The sequence below is a fragment of the Oryctolagus cuniculus genome, chromosome 2 (assembly GCF_964237555.1).
Source record: "Oryctolagus cuniculus chromosome 2, mOryCun1.1, whole genome shotgun sequence".
Classification (NCBI taxonomy): Eukaryota; Metazoa; Chordata; class Mammalia; order Lagomorpha; family Leporidae; genus Oryctolagus; species Oryctolagus cuniculus.
In genome coordinates, this window is record NC_091433.1 from 160147248 (window position 1) to 160170128 (window position 22881).

Genomic DNA, 22881 nt, shown 5'->3' on the forward strand with positions numbered 1-22881 from the left:
CACTCCAAAGGCGAGCTGGACAATAAGGCTTGTTTGTCATAATTGCCTGCAATGTTTCAAGGAAACCTTTGGTGAGATTTAGGGGTGAGGGGCAGCCCCTGTCTTAGCAGAGCTGCTATTGTGATCTTGGGACGTGCAGTCAGGAACTTGGTTGTTCTTTGTGGAGGGTCATCGGGATGTGGATCTGGTGCCTGTGCTGCCGAAACGGAGAACAGAGGAGCTGCAGATAGAAGGTGGAGCCCCAGCTTCTGCAGGCGGGGGAGAGAGCAGCATGTTCCTGCAGACACGGGGGAAGTGAGAAGAGTAAGGCAAGCCCAGTGGTGGTGGGAGAGAGAAGGAGCCCCAGCAGGGTGCCTGCAGACCCTGAACAACTCCAGGCCTCCTTCCCGGTAGCCATTCCACCGACCTTTCTGTTCATCATTACCTTACCATGCAGCCTGAGGAAGTGGCCATCCAGAGGCAGGTGTGAGTAAACAGAATGATATCAAGTGAAGAACATAGAATAACAAGTATACATTTCATGTAGCTGTAAGGAAATACATAAATCCTAGCCTGGACTCAACGAATGATGTAATCAATAAGTACGTTTTAGTAATCTGTCATCTATTAGCTGTATGGCATGAGCAACGTAATTCAGTTTGCCTTAGCTTTCTTGTTTACAGATGGAGGGTAATAACAGAACCTATTGTATACATTTGTGAGAATTGAATGAATTGATGGGTATAAATTTTTAGAAAGACGCTTGGCATTTGACTAAGTGTTTAATATGTGTGTGTTTATTCTTGATTTAGGTTAGAAGATAAAATTACATGAATAGTATAGATTCTTTTTTTCTGTAAGGAACTTGAAGTGGATAAGAAAAAAAAATCAAGTTTTTAAAAAAATCCTGCCTTTCTGTCATTGAACCAGTTGTGGAGAAAACTCTTGTAAGAGCATGAAAGACCCTAGGTTCTGTGTGGATGTTAGTGCTGTTTGCTGGGCATTGATCATGCTGTGTATGCTTACACTATGAGTGCCTGCTGGCAGTGTGCTTGGAAATGCCTCCCACATTTAAGTCTGAAAGCCTGGGGTGGGGGGGTGTAGCTTTCCCTTTTGTAGCGGCCTATGATTATACAGGTTGATTCAGTCTGCTGACAACTCCATCGTGGTGATTGCTCCTGTAGATGGGCATGCTTTTTACTCTGTCTTGAAGAGTGTTTTTAAATTAGGAAAATAATATGTGGAAGGGTATAGCTCTTAGCAGTACAGAGGAGGATAAAGTAAAAAATGGGTTTGTATCTTGCATTGGTTCAAGGGTCTCTTTTCTAGACCTTTTCTAGATGCAACTGCTGTTAAAAGCTCTTCTTTTTTTTTAAAAAGATTTATTTATTTGAAAGGCACAGTTACAGAGAGAGGGAGAAAGAGATATCTTCCATGGGTCACTTCCCAAATGACTGCAACAGCCAGGGCTGGGCCAGGCAGGACCCAGGAGCTTCTTCCAGGGGCCCAAACACTTGGGCCAGCCTCTGCTGCTTTCCCAGGTGCATTAGTAGGGAGTTGGATCAGAAGTGGAACAGCTGGTGCTCGAACCACGTCCATATGGGATGCCAGTGCTGCAGGCAGCAGTTTAATTCACTGTGCCACAGCACTGGCCCCAGTGTTGACAGTTTTATATATTTCCTTTTCAGTGTACACATGCACACAATTATGGTGTAATAGATGTACTATTCTGCACCTGGCTTCAACATTTGTTTTTAAAGATTTGTTTATTTATTTATTTGAAAGGCAGAGAGAGAGATCTTCCATCCACTGGTTCACTCCCCGAATGACTGCAGTAGCTGGGGCTGGGCTAGGCTGAAGCCAGGAGCCAGGAACTGTATCTGAGTCTATCATGTGGGTGGCAGGAACCTAACCACATGGGGCATTTTGCATTGCTTTCCCAGGCACATTATCAGCTGGATCAGAAGCAGAGCAGCTGGAACTTGAACCTGGGGTAGTAGGTCATCTGTCTGTGCACTATAACACAGTCCCTCAATAATAAGGTTTGGAAATACATTTATATAATCAATCTCATGGAGAGGCATTTTTGTGTTTTCTTATCCTTGCGTATTAGAAACAATAGGTGTTGACATGTTCTCGTAAAGAGGAGGCTGTATGTGAAGAGTAAATTCCTGGAGTGGACGACTGGGGCTCCTGTGCAGTTTCAAGCTCCATAGATCCTGCCACTTGCTTATATGAGTGTTTTTTTTTTTTTTTTTTTTTTTTTAACAATTTATACAATGACCAGCAGGGTCTAAGAGTAAACAGAATTCCTGGGAGAAGAAAGAGTGGAGCATCCCTTTTGTGCTGCTGAATAACCCCACAGATTGGGTGGTTTGTAGTGAACAGAAATGCATGTGCTCACAGAACTGGAGGCTGGGAAATTCAAGGTCAAGGGTCTGGCATCTGGCAAGGACTTTATTTCTGTGTCATCCCACGAGGGAGGGCATCACGTGTAGAAGGGAGAGCGGGAGAGAGAGACGGAGGAGATGGGAGCTCAAGAGCGGGTAAACCTACTTCTGTGCCAAGAAACCCACTCCAGTGAAAACAGAGCCCTCAGGACCTAATATCTCAAGTCCCACCTCCCAATACCATAACAATGGCAAGTACATTTCAATGTGAGTTTTGAAGGGGACAAACCTTCAAGCCATGGCACCTTCTCGTTGCCATCAGGGAAGCACTGAGTGGATCTGAGTGTGAAGGGAAGATCATGAGGGGAGGAGTGGTTTGTAGTGGTCATCATCACAGTTTACTGAGCACATACTAGTTGTCAGGCTGTGTTCTCAGCACTTTACACGTTTCATTTCATCCTTAAGACAACTTGAGCAGTAGGTTCTATTATTTTTATTTTTAGAGATTATTTATTTGAAAGGTAAAGTTACACAGGGAGGGAGGGGAGGAGAGAGAGAGAACATGAGCGCACACGAGAGCACTTCCATTTGCTGGTTTACTCCAGAGCTGCAGTGGCTGCAATGGTCAGGGCTGGGCCAGGCTGAAACCAAGAGCTTGGAACTCTTTCTGGGTCCCCCACATGGATGTAGGGGCCCAAGCACTTGGGCCATCCTCTGCTGCTTTCTCAGGCTCATTAGCAGGGCACTGGATTAGAAGTGGAGCAGCCGGGTCTTGAGCTGTTGCTGCATGGTGCACGTGTGGAATGCCAGTGTTGCCGGCGGTGGCTTAGCATGATGAGCCACAGCGCCAGCCCCAGTAGGTTCTAACATTACTACCACTTAGGGAAATTCAGCAATACAGATTATTCAAAGTTCCACATCAGGTCACCAGTAGATAAGGGATGCTTGCTATGAGATCCTGCTGTCTTCTTCCTTATGCTTTGTAGTCTCACATACACATGAAGAGATAACTGGTTTCATTTTAGATAAAAAAAAAATTATCTCAATGTGTTGTCTTTTACACAGTTATGTCAATATGTATATATCTTCAAAGAACTTAAATTTTGTTTACCAGAACTATAAAGTTGAATCTTTTTTTAAAAAAAAAGATTTATTTTATTTATTTGAAAGAGTTAGAGAGAGAGAGAGAGAGCGCACGCGCGAGCTCTTCCATTGCTGGTCCACTCCCCAGTTGGCCACAACGGCAGGAGTCAGGAGCTTCATCCCGGTCGTCCCACGTGGGAGCAGGGCCCCAAGGGCTTGGGCCATCTTTTACTGCTTTCCCAGACCATAGCAGAGAGTCGGATTGGAAGTGGAGCAGCCTGGACTTGAACTAACGCCCTCATGGGATGCTGGCACTGCAGCAGCCCCACCTGTTATGCCACAGTGCTGGCCCCAAAGTTGAATCTTAAAATCCTATTTCAGTTTAAAGATAATTGAATAAGAAAAATAATTAAATAAGGAACAAAGTTATTGGGGTTTGGATTTGTACAGTTTCCCTAAATTGTGATGTTATACTTGTGTACTTGTGAATATATTATAATTACATATGTGTGTGTATAATAAATACAGCATGCAGATAATTATTTCAGATGTTTTCTGTTGTACATTTTTGTAAGCATTGAGTACTTTTTTTTTTTTTTTTTTTTTTTTTTTTTTTTTTTTTTTTTAAGGCAGAGGCCAGCGCCACGGCTCACTAGGCTAATCCTCCGCTTTGCGGCGCTGGCACACTGGGTTCTAGTCCCAGTTGGGGCACCAGATTCTGTGCCGGTTACCCCTCTTCCAGGCCAGCTCTCTGCTGTGGCCAGGGAGTGCAGTGGAGGATGGCCCAAGTGCTTGGGTCCTGCACCCCATGGGGGACCAGGAGAAGCACCTGGCTCCTGCCTTCGGATCAGTGCGGTGCGCCGGCCACGGTGGCCATTGGAGGGTGAACCAACGGCAAAGGAAGACCTTTCTCTCTGTATCTCTCTCTCACTGTCCACTCTGCCTTCAAAAAAAAAAAAAGAAAAGGCATAGTCACGAAGAAGAAGAGATAGAGCTTCTGTCCATTAGTGTGCTCCCCAAGTTTCTGCAATAACTAGGGCTAGGTCAGCCCAGGCTGATGTCAGGAGCCAGGAACTCCATCCAGGTCTCCCGCCATCATCTGCTGGCTCACAGGAACGTTGACAGGAAGCTGGATCAGAAGCATAGAGGACGTCGGACTTGAACTAGACACATGGGATGTGGGAGTCCCAAGAGGCAGCTTAACCCACTGTGCCACAATCCTGCTCCAAGTCATTTAGCTTTTTTTTTATTTATTTAAAAATTTATTTATTTTACTTGAAAGAGTTACACAGAGAGAGAAGAGGCAGAGAGCGCGAGGTCTTCCATCCACTGGTTCACACCCTCATTGGCCACAACGGCCAGATCTGTGCTGATCCAAAGCCAAGAGCCAGGAGCTTCTTCCGGGTCTCCCACATTGGGTGCAGGGGCCCAAGGACTTGGGCCATCTTCTGCTTTCCCAGGCCACAGCAGAGAGCTGGATAGGAAATGGAGCAGCCAGGACTTGAACCGGCGCCCATATGGGATGCCGGCATTGCAGGTGGCGGCATTACCCACTATGCCACAGCACTAGCCCAAGTCATTTAGCTTTTTAAAGTCAGCTAGCCAGTGAAAATATTCAGCTATCATCTGTTTTTAATATAATTTTCTTAGTCATCCCTATAATATTGAATTTTATTCAGGTTCTGCTTAGTGTTAATGACAGGAAAAATTACCTCAAATTTTTTTTGAAGTAAGGCAGAGTATAAGTCAATTGATTAATTAATGGCCTGGTCATACCTTTTATTCCTCCCCCATTGAACCTGTGGGCAGTGTGACTGAGCAGTCTGAGCATCCATACTGTTTTGCAAAGCGGATGTACTGCTTTACAATCCCACATAGCTGGGGAGTGTTCACCCCAGGCCTAGCAAAGTCAGTTCACATTGTCCTGGACAAACATTGAACATTTACTAAGTGTGTTAAGGGTTTGTGAAGTGAGAGCAGGAGCTATAAAATGAATTTGCTAGGGAACTCTCTGGGGTGATGCGAGTGCTGTATATCTTAATAATAATTCGATCATAGAGGTTATGCATTTGCCAAAACTCTGTGAATGTACATGTGAGGTCTGTGCATTTCATCGTATATAAAGTTTATATCAAGAAGAAAAAGCTAGGGGCTGGCATTCTGTTGCAGCAGGTTAAGCCACCGCCTACAATGCCGACATCCTATGAGTGCTGGTTTGTGTCCTGGCTGCTCCACATCTGGTGCAGCCCCCTGCTAATGTACCTGGGAAAGCAGCAGAAGATGGCCCAAATGCTCAGGCCCCTATACCCACGCTTCAGCTCGACCTAGTCCAGGCCATTGTGGCCATTTGGGGAATGAACCAGAGGATGGAAACTCTCTGGCTGTCTTCCCCCAACCCCTTCTTTTCTCTCTGCCTTTCAAGTAAGTAAAGAAATCTTAACCCCCCCCCCCCCAAAAAAAAAGCTAAGCAGATAGTAAACTCTAGTTAGTGATATGTACTCTGAAGTTTTAGAAGTGAACTGATATCTGCAATTTTTTTTTTTTTTTTTTTTTGACAGGCAGAGTGGACAGTGAGAGAGAGAGACAGAGAGAGAAAGGTCTTCCCTTGCCGTTGGTTCACCCTCCAATGGCCGCCGCTGCAGCCGGCGCACCGCGCTGATCCGATGGCAGGAGCCAGGAGCCAGGTGCTTTTCCTGGTCTCCCATGGGGTGCAGGGCCCAAGCACCTGGGCCATCCTCCACTGCACTCCCTGGCCATAGCAGAGAGCTGGCCTGGAAGAGGGGCAACCGGGACAGAATCCGGCGCCCTGACCGGGACTAGAACCCGGTGTGCCGGCGCCGCAAGGTGGAGGATTAACCTATTGAGCCACGGTGCCGGCCTGCAATTTGTTTTGAAATGCATAAAATAGATTAATGGATGAACAAAGGCATGATTAGGTAAAACGACAGTATGTTTATATATTAATAAACCTGCCCCACATTTGAAAACTTTCATGGCCGGCGCCGCGGCTCAATAGGCTAATCCTCTGCCTTGTGGCGCCGGCACACCGGGTTCTAGTCCCGGTCAGGGCACCGGATTCTGTCCTGGTTTCCCCTCTACCAGGCCAGCTCTCTGCTGTGGCCCAGGAGTGCGGTGGCTGCACCCCATGGAGGACCAGGAGAAGCACCTGGCTCCTGCCTTCAGATCAGCACAGTGTGCCGGCCGCAGTGGCCATTGGAGGGTGAACCAATGGCAAAGGAAGACCTTTGTCTCTCTCTCTCACTGTCCACTCTGCCTGTCAAAAAAAAAAGAAAAAAGAAAAAAGAAAAAACTCCCATAATAAAATGGGAGGGGGCATAGATGAAAAGAACGCCCACTTGGCCCCAATCTTGACTGCACAGTATGGTTGATGGCCCCCTGTGTCCTGTCCCAGTCTTTTTGGGGAGGTCCGAGAGCATGGAGGCGGGTCCTGGGTAGCACTGAAAGCATTTGCTCCCCCTCCTAGCCTGTTTGTAAACCTCCGAATCATCCCCAGAAGTGCCCTGTGTTGTGAGGGATCAGCCAGCTGCCAAGCGTGACTGATGATTGCAAGTGATTGTTGAGTCCTCCAGAACCAACAGAAAAGACTTTTTACGTCGCTGCTGTCTTAGTCTGTTTTCTGCTACTGAGGTAGAAAACCGCAGACTGGGTCATCTTAAACAATACAAGTTTATTTGGCTCATGGTTCTGGAGGCTGGCAAGTCCAGGTGTATGGTTCTGGCATCTGACTGTGCTGCATCACATCAGGACAGAAGGGCAAGCGGGACAGAGAGAAACTGTGGCCAAACTCGTCCTTTGTCCAGGAGCTCACTCCGGCATCAGTTCATTCATGAGAGTGGAGCCCTAATAACTCAGTCACCCCTTAAAGGTCCTATCTCATTACTGTTACAATTGCAATTGAATTTCAACATGAGTTGTAGTGGAGGATGTTCAAATAACCAGGTGATAACTAGGACACAGTTTTATATAACTGAAGCAGACACTTAGCATAGCAATTATGATGACGCTTGGGGTGGGGCCGGCCGCTGTGGCATAATAGGCTAAGCGGCTGCCTGCAGAGCTGGCATCCCATATGGATGCCAGTTCAAGTCCCAGTTGCTGCACTTCTGATCCAGCTTCGTGCTAATGAGCCTGGGAAAGCAGTAGAAGATGGCCCAAGTGCTCAGGCCCCTGACATCCATGTAGGAGACCTGGATGAAGCTCCTGGCTTGGGCCTGGCCCAGCCTCAGCCATTGTGGCTCTTTGGGAAGTGAACAAGTGGATAGAAGACAATCTCTCTGTCTGTCCCCTTTTCTCTCTGTATTTCTGCCTTTCACATAAATAAATCTTAAAAAAAATGCTGCTTGGGACACTCGCATCCCACCCTGTTTTGTAGTTGGTTTGAGCCCCAGCTCTGGTCGCCATTCCACCTTCCTGCTAATGCTCATCCGGGAGGTGGCAGGGGTGGCTCCTGCTGTGCATGTAGAAGACCCAGATTGAGTTCCACATTCCTGGCTTAGGCCTGGTCCAGTCTCGGCTGTTGTAGTCATTTGGGGAGTGAACCAGTAGATGGAAGGTCTGTCTCTTTTTGTCTCTGTCTCTTTGCCTTTCAATTAAACATAAAAAATAAATTCTTAAAAATTGTATACCTGAAATAGATATCTCATAAAACAATTATTTGATACACTTTTTAAAAATATTAATTTGAAAGGCAGGGTTGGGGGTTGGGGAGAGGACTTCCTTCTGCTGGTTCACTCCTTAAATGGCTGTGACCAGACTGAGCTGAAGTCAGGCCAAGCTGAAGCCAGGAGCTTCCTTCCTGTCTCCCAAGTGGGTTCAGGGGCCCAAGCACTTGGGCCATCCTCTGATGCTTTCCCAGGTGCACCAGCAGAGAGCTGGATTGGAAGTGGAGCATCTGGGAACCGGCACCCGTTTGGGATGCCAGCTTTGGTGGCAGTGGCTTTACCTGGCCTCTGATACAGTCTTGTATTTCCTATTGTTTCAAAAAAAATTCTTCAATTTTGATCCACTAATGGAATAAAAACTGGCATTCTAAAAAATACTGTAAGGTAATATAAACCATGGAGAACCAAGAGATTAACAAATACCATTTAGTTTTAACGGTGGACATGGTGTTTTCAAATACACTATATAGTTTTAAAACCCTGTAGACTTGGGTACCCTAATATATGCACTGCAATTTCTGATTTGATGAAAAAGATGCTTCACCTTTAGTCTTTAAGTTTTATTCATTTATTTGAAAGTCAGAGTTACACAGAGAGGAGAGGCCGAGAGAGAGGTCTTCTATCTGATGGTTCACTTCCCAATTGGCCACAACAGCTGGAGTTGTGCTGATCGAAGTGAGGAGCCAGGAGCTTCTTCCGGGTCTCCCACACGAGTGCAGGGGCCCAAGGATTTGGGCCGCCATCTTCTGCTTTCCCAGGCCATAGCAGAGATCGGAAGTGGAGCAGCCGGGACTCGAACCGGTGCCCATATGGGATACCGGCACTGCTGGCAGTGACTTTACCCACTATGCCGCAACGCTGGCTCAGCCTACAGTCTGTTTTGTCACTTGGAAAGTAGAGCTGTTAGAGGAAATACACTTCAAAGAATTGTTGAAAAGGATTAAATGAGGTGATAGCTTTGAAGTTATTAGCATAGTGCCCAAATGAGAGTCCCCAGTAAGTGCTAAATACTTAATTTTTGTGTATTTTCCATTATTTTATTTTTTTTTATTTTTTTATTTTATTTTTTTTTTTTTTTTTATTTTTGACAGGCAGAGTGGACAGTGAGAGAGAGACAGAGAGAGAAAGGTCTTCCTTTGCCGTTGGTTCACCCTCCAATGGCCGCCGCTGCAGCCGGCGCACCGCGCTGATCCGATGGCAGGAGCCAGGATCCAGGTGCTTTTCCTGGTCTCCCATGGGGTGCAGGGCCCAAGCACCTGGGCCATCCTCCACTGCACTCCCTGGCCATAGCAGAGAGCTGGCCTGGAAGAGGGGCAACCGGGACAGAATCCGGCGCCCCGACCGGGACTAGAACCCGGTGTGCCAGCGCCGCAAGGTGGAGGATTAGCCTATTGAGCCACGGCGCCGGCCTGTATTTTCCATTATTTTAAAGACACACACACCCAAAGAGCTCTCATCTCATGCTCACTTTGGCAGCACATATGCTAATGATCCCCCAAATGCCAATGAGGTTCAGAGTTGGGTCAGCGTGAAGACAGGAGCCAGGAGCTCATCCTAGGTCTCCCACTCGTGTGGCAGGAACCCACTACTTGAGTCATCACCTGCTGCCTCCCAGGATGTGCATCAGGAGGAAGCTGGCTCAGAAGTGGAACTGGGACTTGATGTGGGTATCTCCAGCAGTGTCTTTTTTTTTTTTTTTTTTTAAAGATTGTAATACTACCATTCAAAATAAATAAATCAGAGAAAGGGAGAGACAAAGATATCTTCCATCCACTGGCTCACTTCCCAAATGGCCACATGGTTGGGGCTGTGCCTACCAGGAGCCAGGAGCTTCTTCTGGGTCTCCTACATGGGTGCAGGGGCCCAAGTACTTGGATCACCCTCTGCTGCTTTCCCAGGCACATTAGCAAGGAGTTGGATGGGATGTGGAGCAGCCAGGACTTAAACTGGTGCCCATATGGGATGCTGACACTGTAGGTGGCAGCTTTACCAGCTATGCCACAGCGCTGGCCCCTCAAGTAGTACCTTAATTGCTGTGCCAAGCACCTGCCACTAAGTGATGTCCATCATTAGTAGCCAAACAATCACAAACTTGTATATATTCTTTCTCAAAAAAATAAAAAATGAAAAAGCCACTTTAGGCTTCAGGGAAGCATGGTGTTCCCCAGTATCTTTAGTTCTTTTTTCTGTTTGTGTTTTAATAGAAGAGGCCTGTGGGAGTACCCAGTTGTGTGCAGTAGTGCTAGGTAAACAGTACCAGTTCTCCTGCAGTTGTCAGCGGCATTGGCAAGGGTGCCATCTGGAGACGTGGGGGATCTTGGCAAGCCTGGTGGTGTTTGGTTGGAGATTGCTTTGGCATAATCCTGGGTGAAAGTGATGCCTGGGGTTTCTCATTGATTCATGGCTTCATCAAGGAATGCTGGGGAATCCGCCTCTGATTTGGGGGGTGAGTTGGAAGAACCCTGTGGACCTCATTACGGGCGGGTGAGTTCGCCTCTTGGAAGTTCCCTCCTTGAGAGATTATTCCACATCATTTGAATTTCCTGTTTCCTGATCTGAACGATTTTGGCTGCTGGTGGAAATAATTAGATAGAACATGTTCTGATATTCTGGGCACAATTATAATTTTTTCCTCTTCTGAAATTAATATAATTTTAGGATTTTAGAGCCGAGAGGGCCTTTGGAAGACCCATGTGGCTCTGCCCTTGGTGGAGGAGGCTTGGCCCAAAGAGCAGAATGAGCATGGGGCATTTGACAAGCAGCCCAGTGAGCTTGCATCAGCTGGAGAACCAGTGTGTTTTACCTGCGGGTCAACCTAAGAGAACTATTGTTATTCCAGGCTCAGTATCCCTTCTCTGAAATGCTTCAGACTAGAAGAACTGTTTCAGATTTCTGAGTTCTTTTAGATTTTGGAATATTTGCATATACCCAATGAGATATTTCTTTTGAAGAGATTTATTCAGTTATTTGAAAGGCAGAATGACAGATGGAGAGACAGGGGCTGGGAGGGCCTCCATCTTGCTGGTTTACTCTCCATGTGGCCATGCCAAAGTCAGGAGTCAAAAACTTTTTCTGGTCTCCCACATGGGTGCTGTGGGCCCAAGTACCAGGGTTATCATTTGCTACTTTCCCAGGTGTCTTTGCATGGAGCTGGATTGGAACCAGAACAGCTTGGACCCAAAATGGCACTTTGATGTGGGATGCAAGTGTCACAAGTGGCATCTTAACCTGCTGTGCCATAGTGCAAGTCTCAAGATAGCTTTAAAATATATATTTCTTTTATTTATTTGAAAAGCAGACAGACTGATGTTCCCTCTGCTGAATCACTCCCAAATGCCTACAATGGTTAGGGCTAGTTCAGGTCAGAACCAGGAGCCTGGAGCTCAATCCCAGTCTCCATAGTGGTGAACCATCACCACTGCCTCCCAGGATACTCGTTAGCAGGAGTTGGGAGCAGAACCAGGATTTGGACACAGGGGTTCTGACATGGGAAGCAGGTGTTCCACTGCACCATATGCCTGTGTCACATGAGATACCTTTGCTTAGAGGTGAGACCCAAATCCAAACATGAAATTTATTTCATATATGGCTTGTACACACAGCCTGAAGGTAATTTTAAACAGTGCTTTTTAGTTGCCTGCACTTTGATGGCCTTTCATCACAATGAGGTCAGGTGTGGGATTTTCCACTTGTGACATCATTTTGGGCTCAAAAATTTTCTGATTTCAGAAAATTTTGGATTAGAGATTCCCACTGTCCCACTATATGTTCTTATTTAAAGGAAGATAGAGAGATAAAATCTTCCATTAGCTGGTTTACTCCCCAGATTGCTGCAACGACCCGAGCAGGGCTGATCCGAAGCTAGGAGCTTCTTCCAGGTCTCCCACATGGGTGCCGGGGCCCAAGAACTTGGGCCATCTTCTGCTTCTCTCCCAGGCACATTAGCAAGGAGCTGGATTGGAAGTGGAACAGCTGGCATTCGAACCAGTGCCCATATGGGATGCTGGCACTGCACACAGAGGCACCAGCCCCAACCATTGTGTGTTCTTGCAGTCTCTTTCCAGTGCACATCCTAATACCTACTATCTTTTTTTTTAACTTTTATTTAATGAATATAAATTTCCAAAGTACAGCTTATGGATTACAATGGCTTCCCCCCCATAACTTCCCTCCCACCCACAATACCTACTATATTTACCAGTTTATTAACTAGGATGGTGTAGGAAATAGGGAGATCCACTCAACCCCACCCCCAACCTTAAGTTTTATGAGGGGACTCTGGCTGAACCTTGGAACACAATTAATACAAGAACTGATTAATGAGAAAAGTGTTAAGATTTTACTAAGTTTACATGTATATAGGGATCTTCACAAAAGAGTTAAGTTAGAAGAAATGACCAAAGCGAGCATGATGCTTTTTTAATTTAACATTTTAAAAAGATTTATTTATTTACTTGAAAGAGTTACAGAGACAGACGTAGGGAGGGAGGGAGGGAGGGAGGGAGAGAGAGAGAGAGAAAGTTTTCCATCTGCTAGTTCACTCCCTAGATGGCTGCAATGGCTAGAGCTGGGCCAATCCAAAGCTGGGAGCCAAGAGCTTCTTCTGGGTCTCCCATGTGGATGCAAGGACCCAAGGATTTGGGCCATCTTCTGCTGCTTTCCCAGGCCATAGCAGAGAGCTGGATTGGAAGTGAAGCAGCTGGGTCTCGAACAGGCACCCATGGGATGCTGGCACTGCAGGTGGCAGCTTTATCTGCTGTGCCTCAGCACCAGCCCCAATTTAACATATTTTATTAACAAGAATTATACAATTGTAATTTATGGACTACACTGTGACATTGCAACACATGTATCCAGTCTATACCGATCAAATTAGGATAATCAGCATTTTGCTTTCTTTGACATGACTTTATCCATTCAGTGTCTTAACTGCTAGGCCACCCCCAAAGCACAACCCTTTTATGCTTTTTAGACAAAGAACAATACATTTGTGAAGGAATGACAAGACAAAGTGATATCTGGGCTAGGGTGGTACTTTTTTTTTTTTTTTTAAGCTTTATTTTTATTTGAAAGAGTTACACACAGATAGAAGGAGAGGCAGAGAGAGAAAGAGACAGAGGTCTTCCATCCGCTGGTTCCTTCTCCAGTTGACCACAATGGCCGAAGCTGTGCTGATCCGAAGCGAGGAGCCAGGAGCTTCTTCCGGGTCTCCCACATGAGTGCAGGGGCCCAAGGACTTGGGCTATCATCTACTGCTTTCCCAGGCCATATTAGAGAGTTGGATCAGAAGTGGAGCAGCCAGGACTTGAACTGGTGCCCATATGGGATGCCGGCACTGCAGGCAGTGGCTTTACCTGTTAAGCCACAGTGCCGGCCCCCAGGTGGCACATTCTTGATGTATGTAAGAGATATGTGGTCAGGAGGGGGGGATGGAAAAGCCAGGGGAAGGTAGGGATTACTCCAAAGAGTTTGCTTTTTGAGATTATTGGAGTCCCAGTTACCACTGTCTGGTGATCAGGCCGTTTTCTGGCCTGGATGTATGAAGGATGTCCTTCCCAAAACAAGCTTTATGGCCTCCTGCATGCAGAAGAAAAGGCCAAATGGCCTTTCCTGCAGTTAGAGTTCCTCAAGTGATTTCAGCTCTAAATAGTCAATATGGTAACTTGGCATATTTTGCTTTAACTGCTTTAATAGCAACCAACTTGGAATCCTCGCTGGCTCATCACAACAGAGATTTATTTCTCGCTCCCAGATCATGTCTGATCCAGGTCAAGGTGGAAAATGTTTCTGCTCTGCTCTGCTCTGCACAGCCTCTTGGGGACTTGGTCCCATGGGAACTCCACCAGTTCGCAAGTCATTTAGGATTTGTTCCTTCCAGGTTGCTGTGCCAGGAAAAATAATTCACATCCACTCTCTGCTTCTGCCCAGAAATGTTACTGGCATTTTGCTGCTTGCCCACTGGTCAGCACTGGTTACATGATCCTGTATCACTACAAGGAGACCAGAAATAAAGAGTAACACGTGAAACATTTGGTGAAGATGACCAGGGAGATGCAGAAAAAGAAAAACAAACCTACATCATAGTTGTCCAGAGACATGAAGGTTTTTGTGGTATTTCACATGGAGAAAGCAGGTGAGAACTGAAGTCACTGCAGGACAGATGATGGTACAGGGGGCCACGCTGTGAAGGGCCCGCTCTGCTGAATGCCTGCCACCTGCCACGAGAGTGCCCATGAGAGAGGAGTGCCTGGTTGACACAACCCCCATCTACTGTCTCTTGCCGTCACTCTGCCTTTCAAATAAGTACATAAATAAAGACTTCGAAAGAATTGGAATTCTTTTTTTTTTTCCAACCATTAAAAGATGTGAAGAAACCATTTTTAATTTGCATGCCATACAAAACAGTGAGGTGGCAGGCAGGATATGAACCACAGGCTACAGTCTGTTGAACCCTACTACAAGCATGTTTACTGGCGAAGACTCTGGAGCATTTTCCAGAACTGGTGTTTCAAGGAATAATAGTCGCAAGAGCACAAAAGACCCGATCTGGCACTGCACACACTGAATGATATTTTATTGTATCCGAGGAGATTGAGGGCCCATGAGCAAAGGACATAGGCTACACGGGAAAAAAATGTTCACCGTTCTTCACGATAAAGTAGTGCTTTTCATCTGTAAGAGTTGCAGAGGTCTCCAACTCAATTTAAACTTCGTTGATGAGGCTGTGGGAAAATAAATGCTGCTCAGTGGTGCTGGGGGAGGGTCATCTAGTGTACCCTCCATGGGAGTAGCTTGGCAAGACCTAGCAAAATTATATGATATGTATTTCCTTTGACTTGGTATATAATTCCGTGTCTGGGACTCATCCTGTGGATATATTTGCTCATGTGTGAAATGATGCAGAAATAATAATATTCATTGTTACCCAGAAATTAGATGGAAACTACTTTTGGCTTGTTTTCATTTTATTTTATTTTTTTTAAGATTTACTTATTTATTTGAAAGGCAGAGTTAGAGAGATGGAGATAGGGAGTGAGAGACACAGAGAGAGAGGTCTCCCATCCAGTAGTTCACTCCCCAAAAGACCACAACAGACAGAGCTGAGCCAATCAGAAGCCAGCAAACCAGGAGCCAAGAGCTTCTTCTGGGTCTTCCATGTGGGTGCAGGGGCCCAAGGACTTGGACCTTCTTCCACTGCTTTCCCAGGCACATTAGCTGGGAGCTGGATCAGAAGTGGAGCAGCCATGACTTGAACTGGCACCCGTATGGGATGCCGGCACACTGACAGTGGCTTAACCCTCCATGCCACAGCAATAGCCCCAGAAACTACTTTAAATGTCCATCATGTGGAATGGTTAAATAAAATGCAGTCCAATCAGTGGAATACTGTGTCACTTTTTTTTTTTTTTAAAGATTTTATTTATTTATTTGAGAGGTAGAGTTATAGACAGTGAGAGGGAGAGACGGAGAGAAAGGTCTTCCTTCCACTGGCTCACTCCCCAAATGGCTGCAACACCTGGGGCTGCACCAATCCAAAGCCAGAAGCCAGGAGCTTCTTACAGGTCTACCACGTGGGTACAGGGGCCCAAGCACTTGGGCCATCTTTTGCTTTCCCAGGCCATAGCAGAGAGCTGGATTGGAAGAGGAGCAGCCGGGATCAGAACCAGTACCCCTATGGGATGCTGGCGCTTCAGGCGGAGGATTAACCTACGCCACAGCGCCGTGTCCCCCCAACCTCCCCGCTTTAATCTACTTATTTGTTTGTTTGAATGGTAGAGTAGGAGAGACAGAGAAAAATAGGTCTTCATCTGCTGGTTTACTTTCCAAGTGCACGCAACAGCCGGGGCTGGGCCAGGCCAAAGCCAGGAGCCTGGAACTCCAACCTGGTCCAATCAGAAGCTAGGAACCAGGAGCCAAGAGCTTCTTCCAGGTCTCCCATGTGGGTGGCAGGGAACCAAGTACTTGGGCCATTATCCACTGCCTGCCCAGGTACATTTGCAGGAAGCTTGATCCAAAGTAGAGCAGCTAATTGGCACTCTGATATCTATACTCTCTCTCTTTTTAAACTTTTATGGATTAGAGCCACATGAATGTGAATGCCTTTCTAAAAATAAATAAAATTAATATTTATGGCTCTAGAAAGCTCTACAGTAGTCAGACATGATTAATTGTATTTGGTCATTTCCGAGCAACTTGTGTTCTGTGGAATGCACTTTTGAGTCATTCTTTTTAAAAATGTTGCTCCCCTGCTCCCATCCTGCCTACTTCGATTTCTTCCATCAATCGCACTTCTGAGGTTTGGGTCTAGATCAGTGGCGAGAAAGTGAGTGCTGGTGTAACAAAAATAACAATTAAAATTTACAGTTGTCCCTGGTTACTTGTCACTCCACCTTGCTGAGGTTTGATTTCCTCTACCTTGGAGAGTGTGGGACGAGGGCCCCGTGATCCGAGCCCCCAGGTGGTAGCTTTTGTTTCAGGAATCCTCAGCTTTGCCTCTAGTATGCTGTGTAAATACGATTAGTTTCAAAGTGGGCGGTGATGTGGAAAGGTTGGTAAGTACTGCTCTGGGCAGCATGTGGTCTTATATTTAAAAAGGCATAGTGTGTAAAATAATTATGAAAAATAAACGACAAAAGTCGCCATGGTCTCTAGGAAAGTGCCAGTGGCTGTTTTGCTCCATCCGGGAGTCCTCCATCTGTTTTCCACGGGGAACCTCGTGATGAGGATGGTGGTGCCAGGGCACTGTCCTGGAGTGGGCATCTGGGCAGTGCCCAAAAAGCTCCCACGCAAACCTACTGGAAAAACAGGGGAGAGTCGCTTTCAGGAAAGGATCCTGGATTCACTAATTTATCCAGGAGTAAGTCATCAGAATACCAGGGTGTGCTCTGTGTGGGCATTGACAGAAATCTTTCTGACCTGCCTGGTGACTGATATCACAGTCGAGAACCCACGGACCCCAAAGAGGAAGTGCAATTTTGCATTGTGGCTGGCTGAGTATAAGTCCATTTAAGACTGCCCAATAAGGTTTTTAAAGATTTATTTGTTTATTTGAAAGGCAGAGTTACAGAGAGGCAGAGGCAGAGAGAAAGAGAGGTCTTCCACCTGCTGGTCCATTCCTCAGATGGCTGCAAAAACCAGAGTGCTGGGCCTATCCAAAGCCTGGAGCTTCTTCCTGGTCTCCCACATGGGTGCAGGGGCCCAAGGACCTGGGCCATCTTCTACTACTTTCCTAGAGAGCTGGACTGGAAGCAGAGCAGCTGGGACTAGTAGTGCCTATATGGGATGTCAGCACTACGGGCGGCAACTTTACCTGCTACTCCACAGTGCCGGTCCCCAGAGAGAGGTTTTTTTAAGCAGTAGTGACAAGTAAAAAAAAATAGTAATTTTAATAGTGTTACGTATAGTGTAATATAAATGAGAAAAACTCCAGGTTCAGTTTTTATTTGAATTGTAACGTCTTGTTCTGTTGGTCCTGGTGGGTCTGACGATGTTGGTAATGCTGTCTGTTCTTCATGTTTTCTGGAAAAGTAACTGAATTGGTGTGTGAATGTAGTACTATCTGAAGAAATCTCAGAGCTGTTAAAATGCTTAAAAATAAAATGATCAATCCTCCCTTTGTTCCCTTGACAGGGTAATTGAAGCTATCTGCATAGGCTGGTTCACGGCGGAGTGCATCGTGAGGTTCCTTGTCTCCAAAAACAAGTGTGAGTTTGTCAAGAGACCCCTGAACATCATTGATTTGCTGGCGATCACGCCGTATTACATCTCCGTGCTGATGACAGTGTTCACAGGCGAGAACTCTCAACTCCAGAGGGCTGGTGTCACCCTGAGGGTGCTTAGAATGATGAGGATTTTTTGGGTGATTAAGCTTGCCCGTCACTTCATTGGTCTTCAGACACTTGGTTTGACTCTCAAACGATGTTACCGGGAGATGGTTATGTTACTTGTCTTCATTTGTGTTGCCATGGCAATTTTTAGTGCACTTTCTCAGCTTCTTGAACATGGGTTGGACCTGGAAACATCCAACAAGGACTTCGCCAGCATCCCTGCTGCCTGCTGGTGGGTGATTATCTCTATGACTACAGTTGGCTATGGAGATATGTATCCTATCACAGTGCCTGGAAGAATCCTTGGAGGAGTTTGTGTTGTCAGTGGAATTGTTCTATTGGCGTTACCTATCACTTTTATCTACCATAGCTTTGTGCAGTGTTATCATGAGCTCAAGTTTAGATCAGCTAGATATAGTAGGAGCCTCTCTGCAGAGTTCCTGAATTAATGCATTGCAAATCAATCCTTGCATACACTGGGTTTGATAAGAAAGAGTTGATGCTACTTCATATTCATGCGTTTCTTGCTGGGTGAGCACTGCAGTGTGGCATTGTTATCATCTTGGTAGGGCAAAAATTATCCTTCCCAGCTGAAGGGATAAAGCTGTTTACTTCTAATGGAGTAACTAGGATCAAGACTGCAAAGGAAGAGTAACGACCCCTAGAGTAAACTTGAGGACCTCATTTGTTTAGACTTGGCTCCTCCTCCCCTTGAACAATTACATTTTTTGAAGTGCATTATTTGAACATTTTAGAACAGAAAGATACTATTTTCCAAATGTTTCTCCATCTTATGAATTCAGAAGAAGCTTGGAACTTACAGTGTTATTTTTTGAGAGCAACATTTTCATTTCTAAATGTTTTATAATTTCTCATATCAATGTCAGAAGTATTCTGGAAACATATGTCACATGCAGGAACTGTTTAACAAATACTTAAAAATTTTGGCTAAAATTGAAACTGTATAATGGAGCTAGACACAAGTGACAAAGCTATTTGAAAAGCTTTCCCAGCGTACTTCTCAACTCTGCTTTATTTTTGTGCCTATTCACCTTTTCATACAGCTTCATGAAAGCTTGGGTGCGTTCTCTCCTTTCCAGTTTGGATTTCTTTTATCTCTACTGAAGTGACTCAGAAAAGTATTTAAGAATCAAGAGAATTTCATGTCACTTAACATTTTATTGGATAATTTTTGCCTTCATGCCTTTATTAGGTGATAATTGTCCTGACATTCAGATGTCCAAACAATATTTCTAACATAAAAATGAAAATAGAAACAATTTGATATTACTCAATATTACAACCATATTTATCTTTTTCTGTTAACTTTGCCCCCAACACAATGGGTTTAATAAGACATCCAACATGAAAGCCTTTTGATACCAAAGTCATACTTATATGTTATCACCAGATTATCTTTAAGAAAGGAAGTAGATATAGTTTACTCTTAGTTGCTGTGTAGCTAAGTCAATTTGAAGCCAGCTAAAAGCAGCAAAGATGTAATTATTTGATCTTCACCATTCGGAATCACAGCTACAACAGAACCCTTCTTGTCAGAATATCAAGTAATATACCGTATTAATCTGGCTAGGCTATTAGGACTAGAGAATATAAAACTGGCGATTGTTTCATGCTAATTTCAGCAGTAGGAATTACAGTTTTGCCTTTTCAGCCAGTTGCTATAAAGAACTCATATATAAACACAAAAGAATTAAAGTTACAGATTCATAAATCATTTAAGGCTCACACTGTAACTTATCAGGGACATAAGAGAGGGGCTGGGAAGGGTTGGGTAGGACAGGGGACCTGGACATATTTATCAAAGAAAAGCTTACCAGAAGTGTTCATTAAAGGAATATTAGCCATCCTGTAGTTCGGACCTCAACCATTATCAGGTAGAAAAGCAGGGCAAGGAAGGATACAGTCGTGAGGGAGCTGACGCTAAAGCCTGGACCTCCAAAACCCAGCCCAGCAGTGATTTTTCACATACCACTGGGGTTTCAGGAAAGCCTGGGAACCTCGCTTCTTTGCCATTATCATTGCTGAGATAATAATAATAAAACCATTTCCTTTTCCCTAATTTCCTTTCTAGCATTTATGTGATATTTTGGCCATTAAAGATCTCACTCCATTTTCCCCATTCCTTTCCACTGTTATGCTATTTTTCATATAGTCAAAAAGAAATTCTGTTATTTATTGCATATTTATTGTATTTTAATATAATTTAATTAAATGGCATGGATTTATTTTTCTTACCTATTTGGATTAAGGCTTTGTGATTCATGCAAATAATATGCAGATGGTAGCACCTCCGAATTGCTAATAAAAATTTGATAACTGTTAATTTTACTAGGACTGGGAACTCTTCATGTGAATGTCTTTATCTTCCAAAGTGAATCGTAACTGTCCTGAGAGCTGGGGTCCTTTCTCATGCACATGCCTTCATATCCCCACAGGGTCTGTTACAGATTTAGGCACAGACTTTTGACTGTCTTAGGGGGAGAAGCTAATGGGAGAAGCGATACAAGAAGCATACACCTAGGTGTGTATATGCATAGCCACATGTGGGAATACCTCTGTCGACTTTGAGCTGCCCTTAGGCAACACATGAGAAATCTTTTGTTGCTTTTGTCAGACTTCATATAGGGCCAGTTTTAAAGAAGCACATTGCAGAACTGCTATTGGCAGTCCAGCTACCTGTATACTAAGGAGGATGATGAGAGTAGTTCATTCATAAGTGAAAAAAAATAAGTTTAGTCTTCATTGATGCTATAGCTTTAGGAACAGAAACATTTTCTTGTAACTGTCCGTGAATGTTGCCACTTTCAAAAAGTCATTAAATAGCATTTCTTTCTTCCACTTTTTAAAAAGTTACTTATTTTTATTTAGAAAACAGTGTATATATGATTTATTTATTTCTTTGAAAGATAGAGATACAGAGATCTTCCATCCGCTTGTCACTCCTCAAATGGCTACAACAACCTGGGCTCTGCCAGGCCAAAGACAGGAGCCAGGAGCTTCATCCAGGTCTCGCATTTCGGTGGCAGGGACCAAATATTGGGTCATCTTCTGCTGCTTTCCCAGGCACATTGGCAGGAAGCTGGATCAGAAGTGGAGCAGCCAAGACACAAACCAACACTCACATGGGATGTCAGCATCACAGGCTGCAGCATAACCCACTGTGACACAACACTGGCCCCTAAAGCAGAGTGTTTTTAAAATTTTATTTATTTGAGAGAGCACCATAATCTGCTGATTCACTCCCCAAATGTCCACAGCAGCAGGAGTTAGGGCAAGGCTAATGCTAGGAGCTGAAACAATCTGAGTCTCCCACGTGAATGGCAGGAATCTTTTTGTTGTTGTTGTTAATATTTATTTATTTGAAAGTCAGAGTTACACAGAGAGAGGAGAGGCAGAGAGGGAGCCAGTGAGGTCTTCCACCCGTTGGTTCACTCCTCAATTGGCCACAATGGTTGGAGCTGCACTGATCCAAAGCTAGAAGCCAGGAGCTTCCTCCGGGTCTCCCATGCTTGTGCAGGGGCCCAAGGGCTTGGACCATCTTCCGCTTTCCCAGGCCATATCAGAGAGCTGGATCAGAAGTAGAGCAGCCGAGACTCAAACCAGCGCCCATATGGGATGCTGGCACTGCAGGTGGCAGCTTTACCTGCTGCGCCACAGCACTGGCCCTCAAATAGCAGGAATCTAATTGAGCCATCACCACTGCCTTCTATTCCCATGTGGGTGCTTTTTTTGTTTGTTTTAAAGACTTATTTATTTGAAAGCCAGAGTTACAGATAGAGGTAGAGCCAGAGAGAGAGAGAGAGGTCTTCCATTCTGCTGGTTCACTCCCCAACTGATTGCCACTACCAAAGCTGAGCTGATCCAAAGCCAGGAGCTTCTTCTGGATCTCCCACTTGGGTGCAGGGGCCCAAGGACTTGGGCCATCTTCTACTGCTTTCCCAGGCCATAGCAGAGAGCTGGATTGGAAGTGAAGCAGCTGGGACTCAAACCGGCGCCATTGTGGGATGCTGGCATGGCAATGCAGGCAGCGGCTTTACCTGCTGTGCCACAGTGCCAGCCCCCCTGATGTGGGTGTTTTATTGTTAGGCCAAACACCTGCCCCACTGGTTGTACTTTTAGACAGTTTCTCCTAATTCATTCTTTGTGTCAGGAATGGTTTCATTAGGATCTGTGTTTGTGTTTCATTAGGATCTCAGTGAGTGAGATTTTACTGAAATTGGGATACCCAAAGTAGAAAGAGGAAGCTGAATCTTTGGTGTTCCCACATGTGGGCTTACACGACTTGATGTTGTATGTAACTTTCTGTTTATTTATTGATTTGAGAGGCAGAATTACAGACAGTGAGAGGTAGAGACAGAGAAATGTCTTCCGTCCGCTGGTTCATTCCCCAAATGGCCTTAATGGTTGGAGCCGCACTGATCCGAAGCCAGGAGCCAGGAATTTGAGTCTCTCACGTGGGTGCGGGGGTCCAAGGACTTGGGCCTGCTTTCCCAGGCCATAGCAGAGAGCTGAATCAGAAAAGGAGCAGCCAGGACTAGAACTGGCGCCCATATGGGATTCTGGCACCACAGCACTGGCCCCTGTATGTAACTTATTTTGTATTCTCCAAAATGGGATTTTTGGGGATTGGAAAAGCAAAGTTATGACATTTGAGAGGGGATGTACTATTATAAAAACCCCACTTATATATTGTTTCTTTTCATGCTTTGTTGTTATAGATTGTTGATTTAAATAGTTACATTTGTTTAGGGGTTTAGTAGTTACTTGTAAGACACATTTGTAAGGGTTTTTTTTCTTTTATTTTTTAAAGATTTATTCATTTTATTTGAAAGGCAGAATTACAGAGTTGTAGGGGAGAGAGAGAGAGATTGTCCGTCTGCTGGTTCACTCCCCAAATGG

General features: G+C 45.1%; 1 protein-coding gene across 2 annotated transcripts in view; it reads left to right on the plus strand.

The window, feature by feature from the left end:
* The window catches only part of KCNG3 (potassium voltage-gated channel modifier subfamily G member 3), a 58043-nt gene extending 38208 nt beyond the window's left edge, over positions 1-19835 (plus strand). For both annotated transcript variants that reach the window (XM_002709903.5, XM_002709904.5), the window contains exon 2: positions 17765-19835. In XM_002709903.5, coding sequence (XP_002709949.1) covers positions 17765-18410 — 646 coding nt within the window. In that variant the 3' untranslated portion in view covers positions 18411-19835. The remainder of the gene's footprint in view (positions 1-17764) is intronic.
* Positions 19836-22881: the final 3046 nt, after the last annotated feature.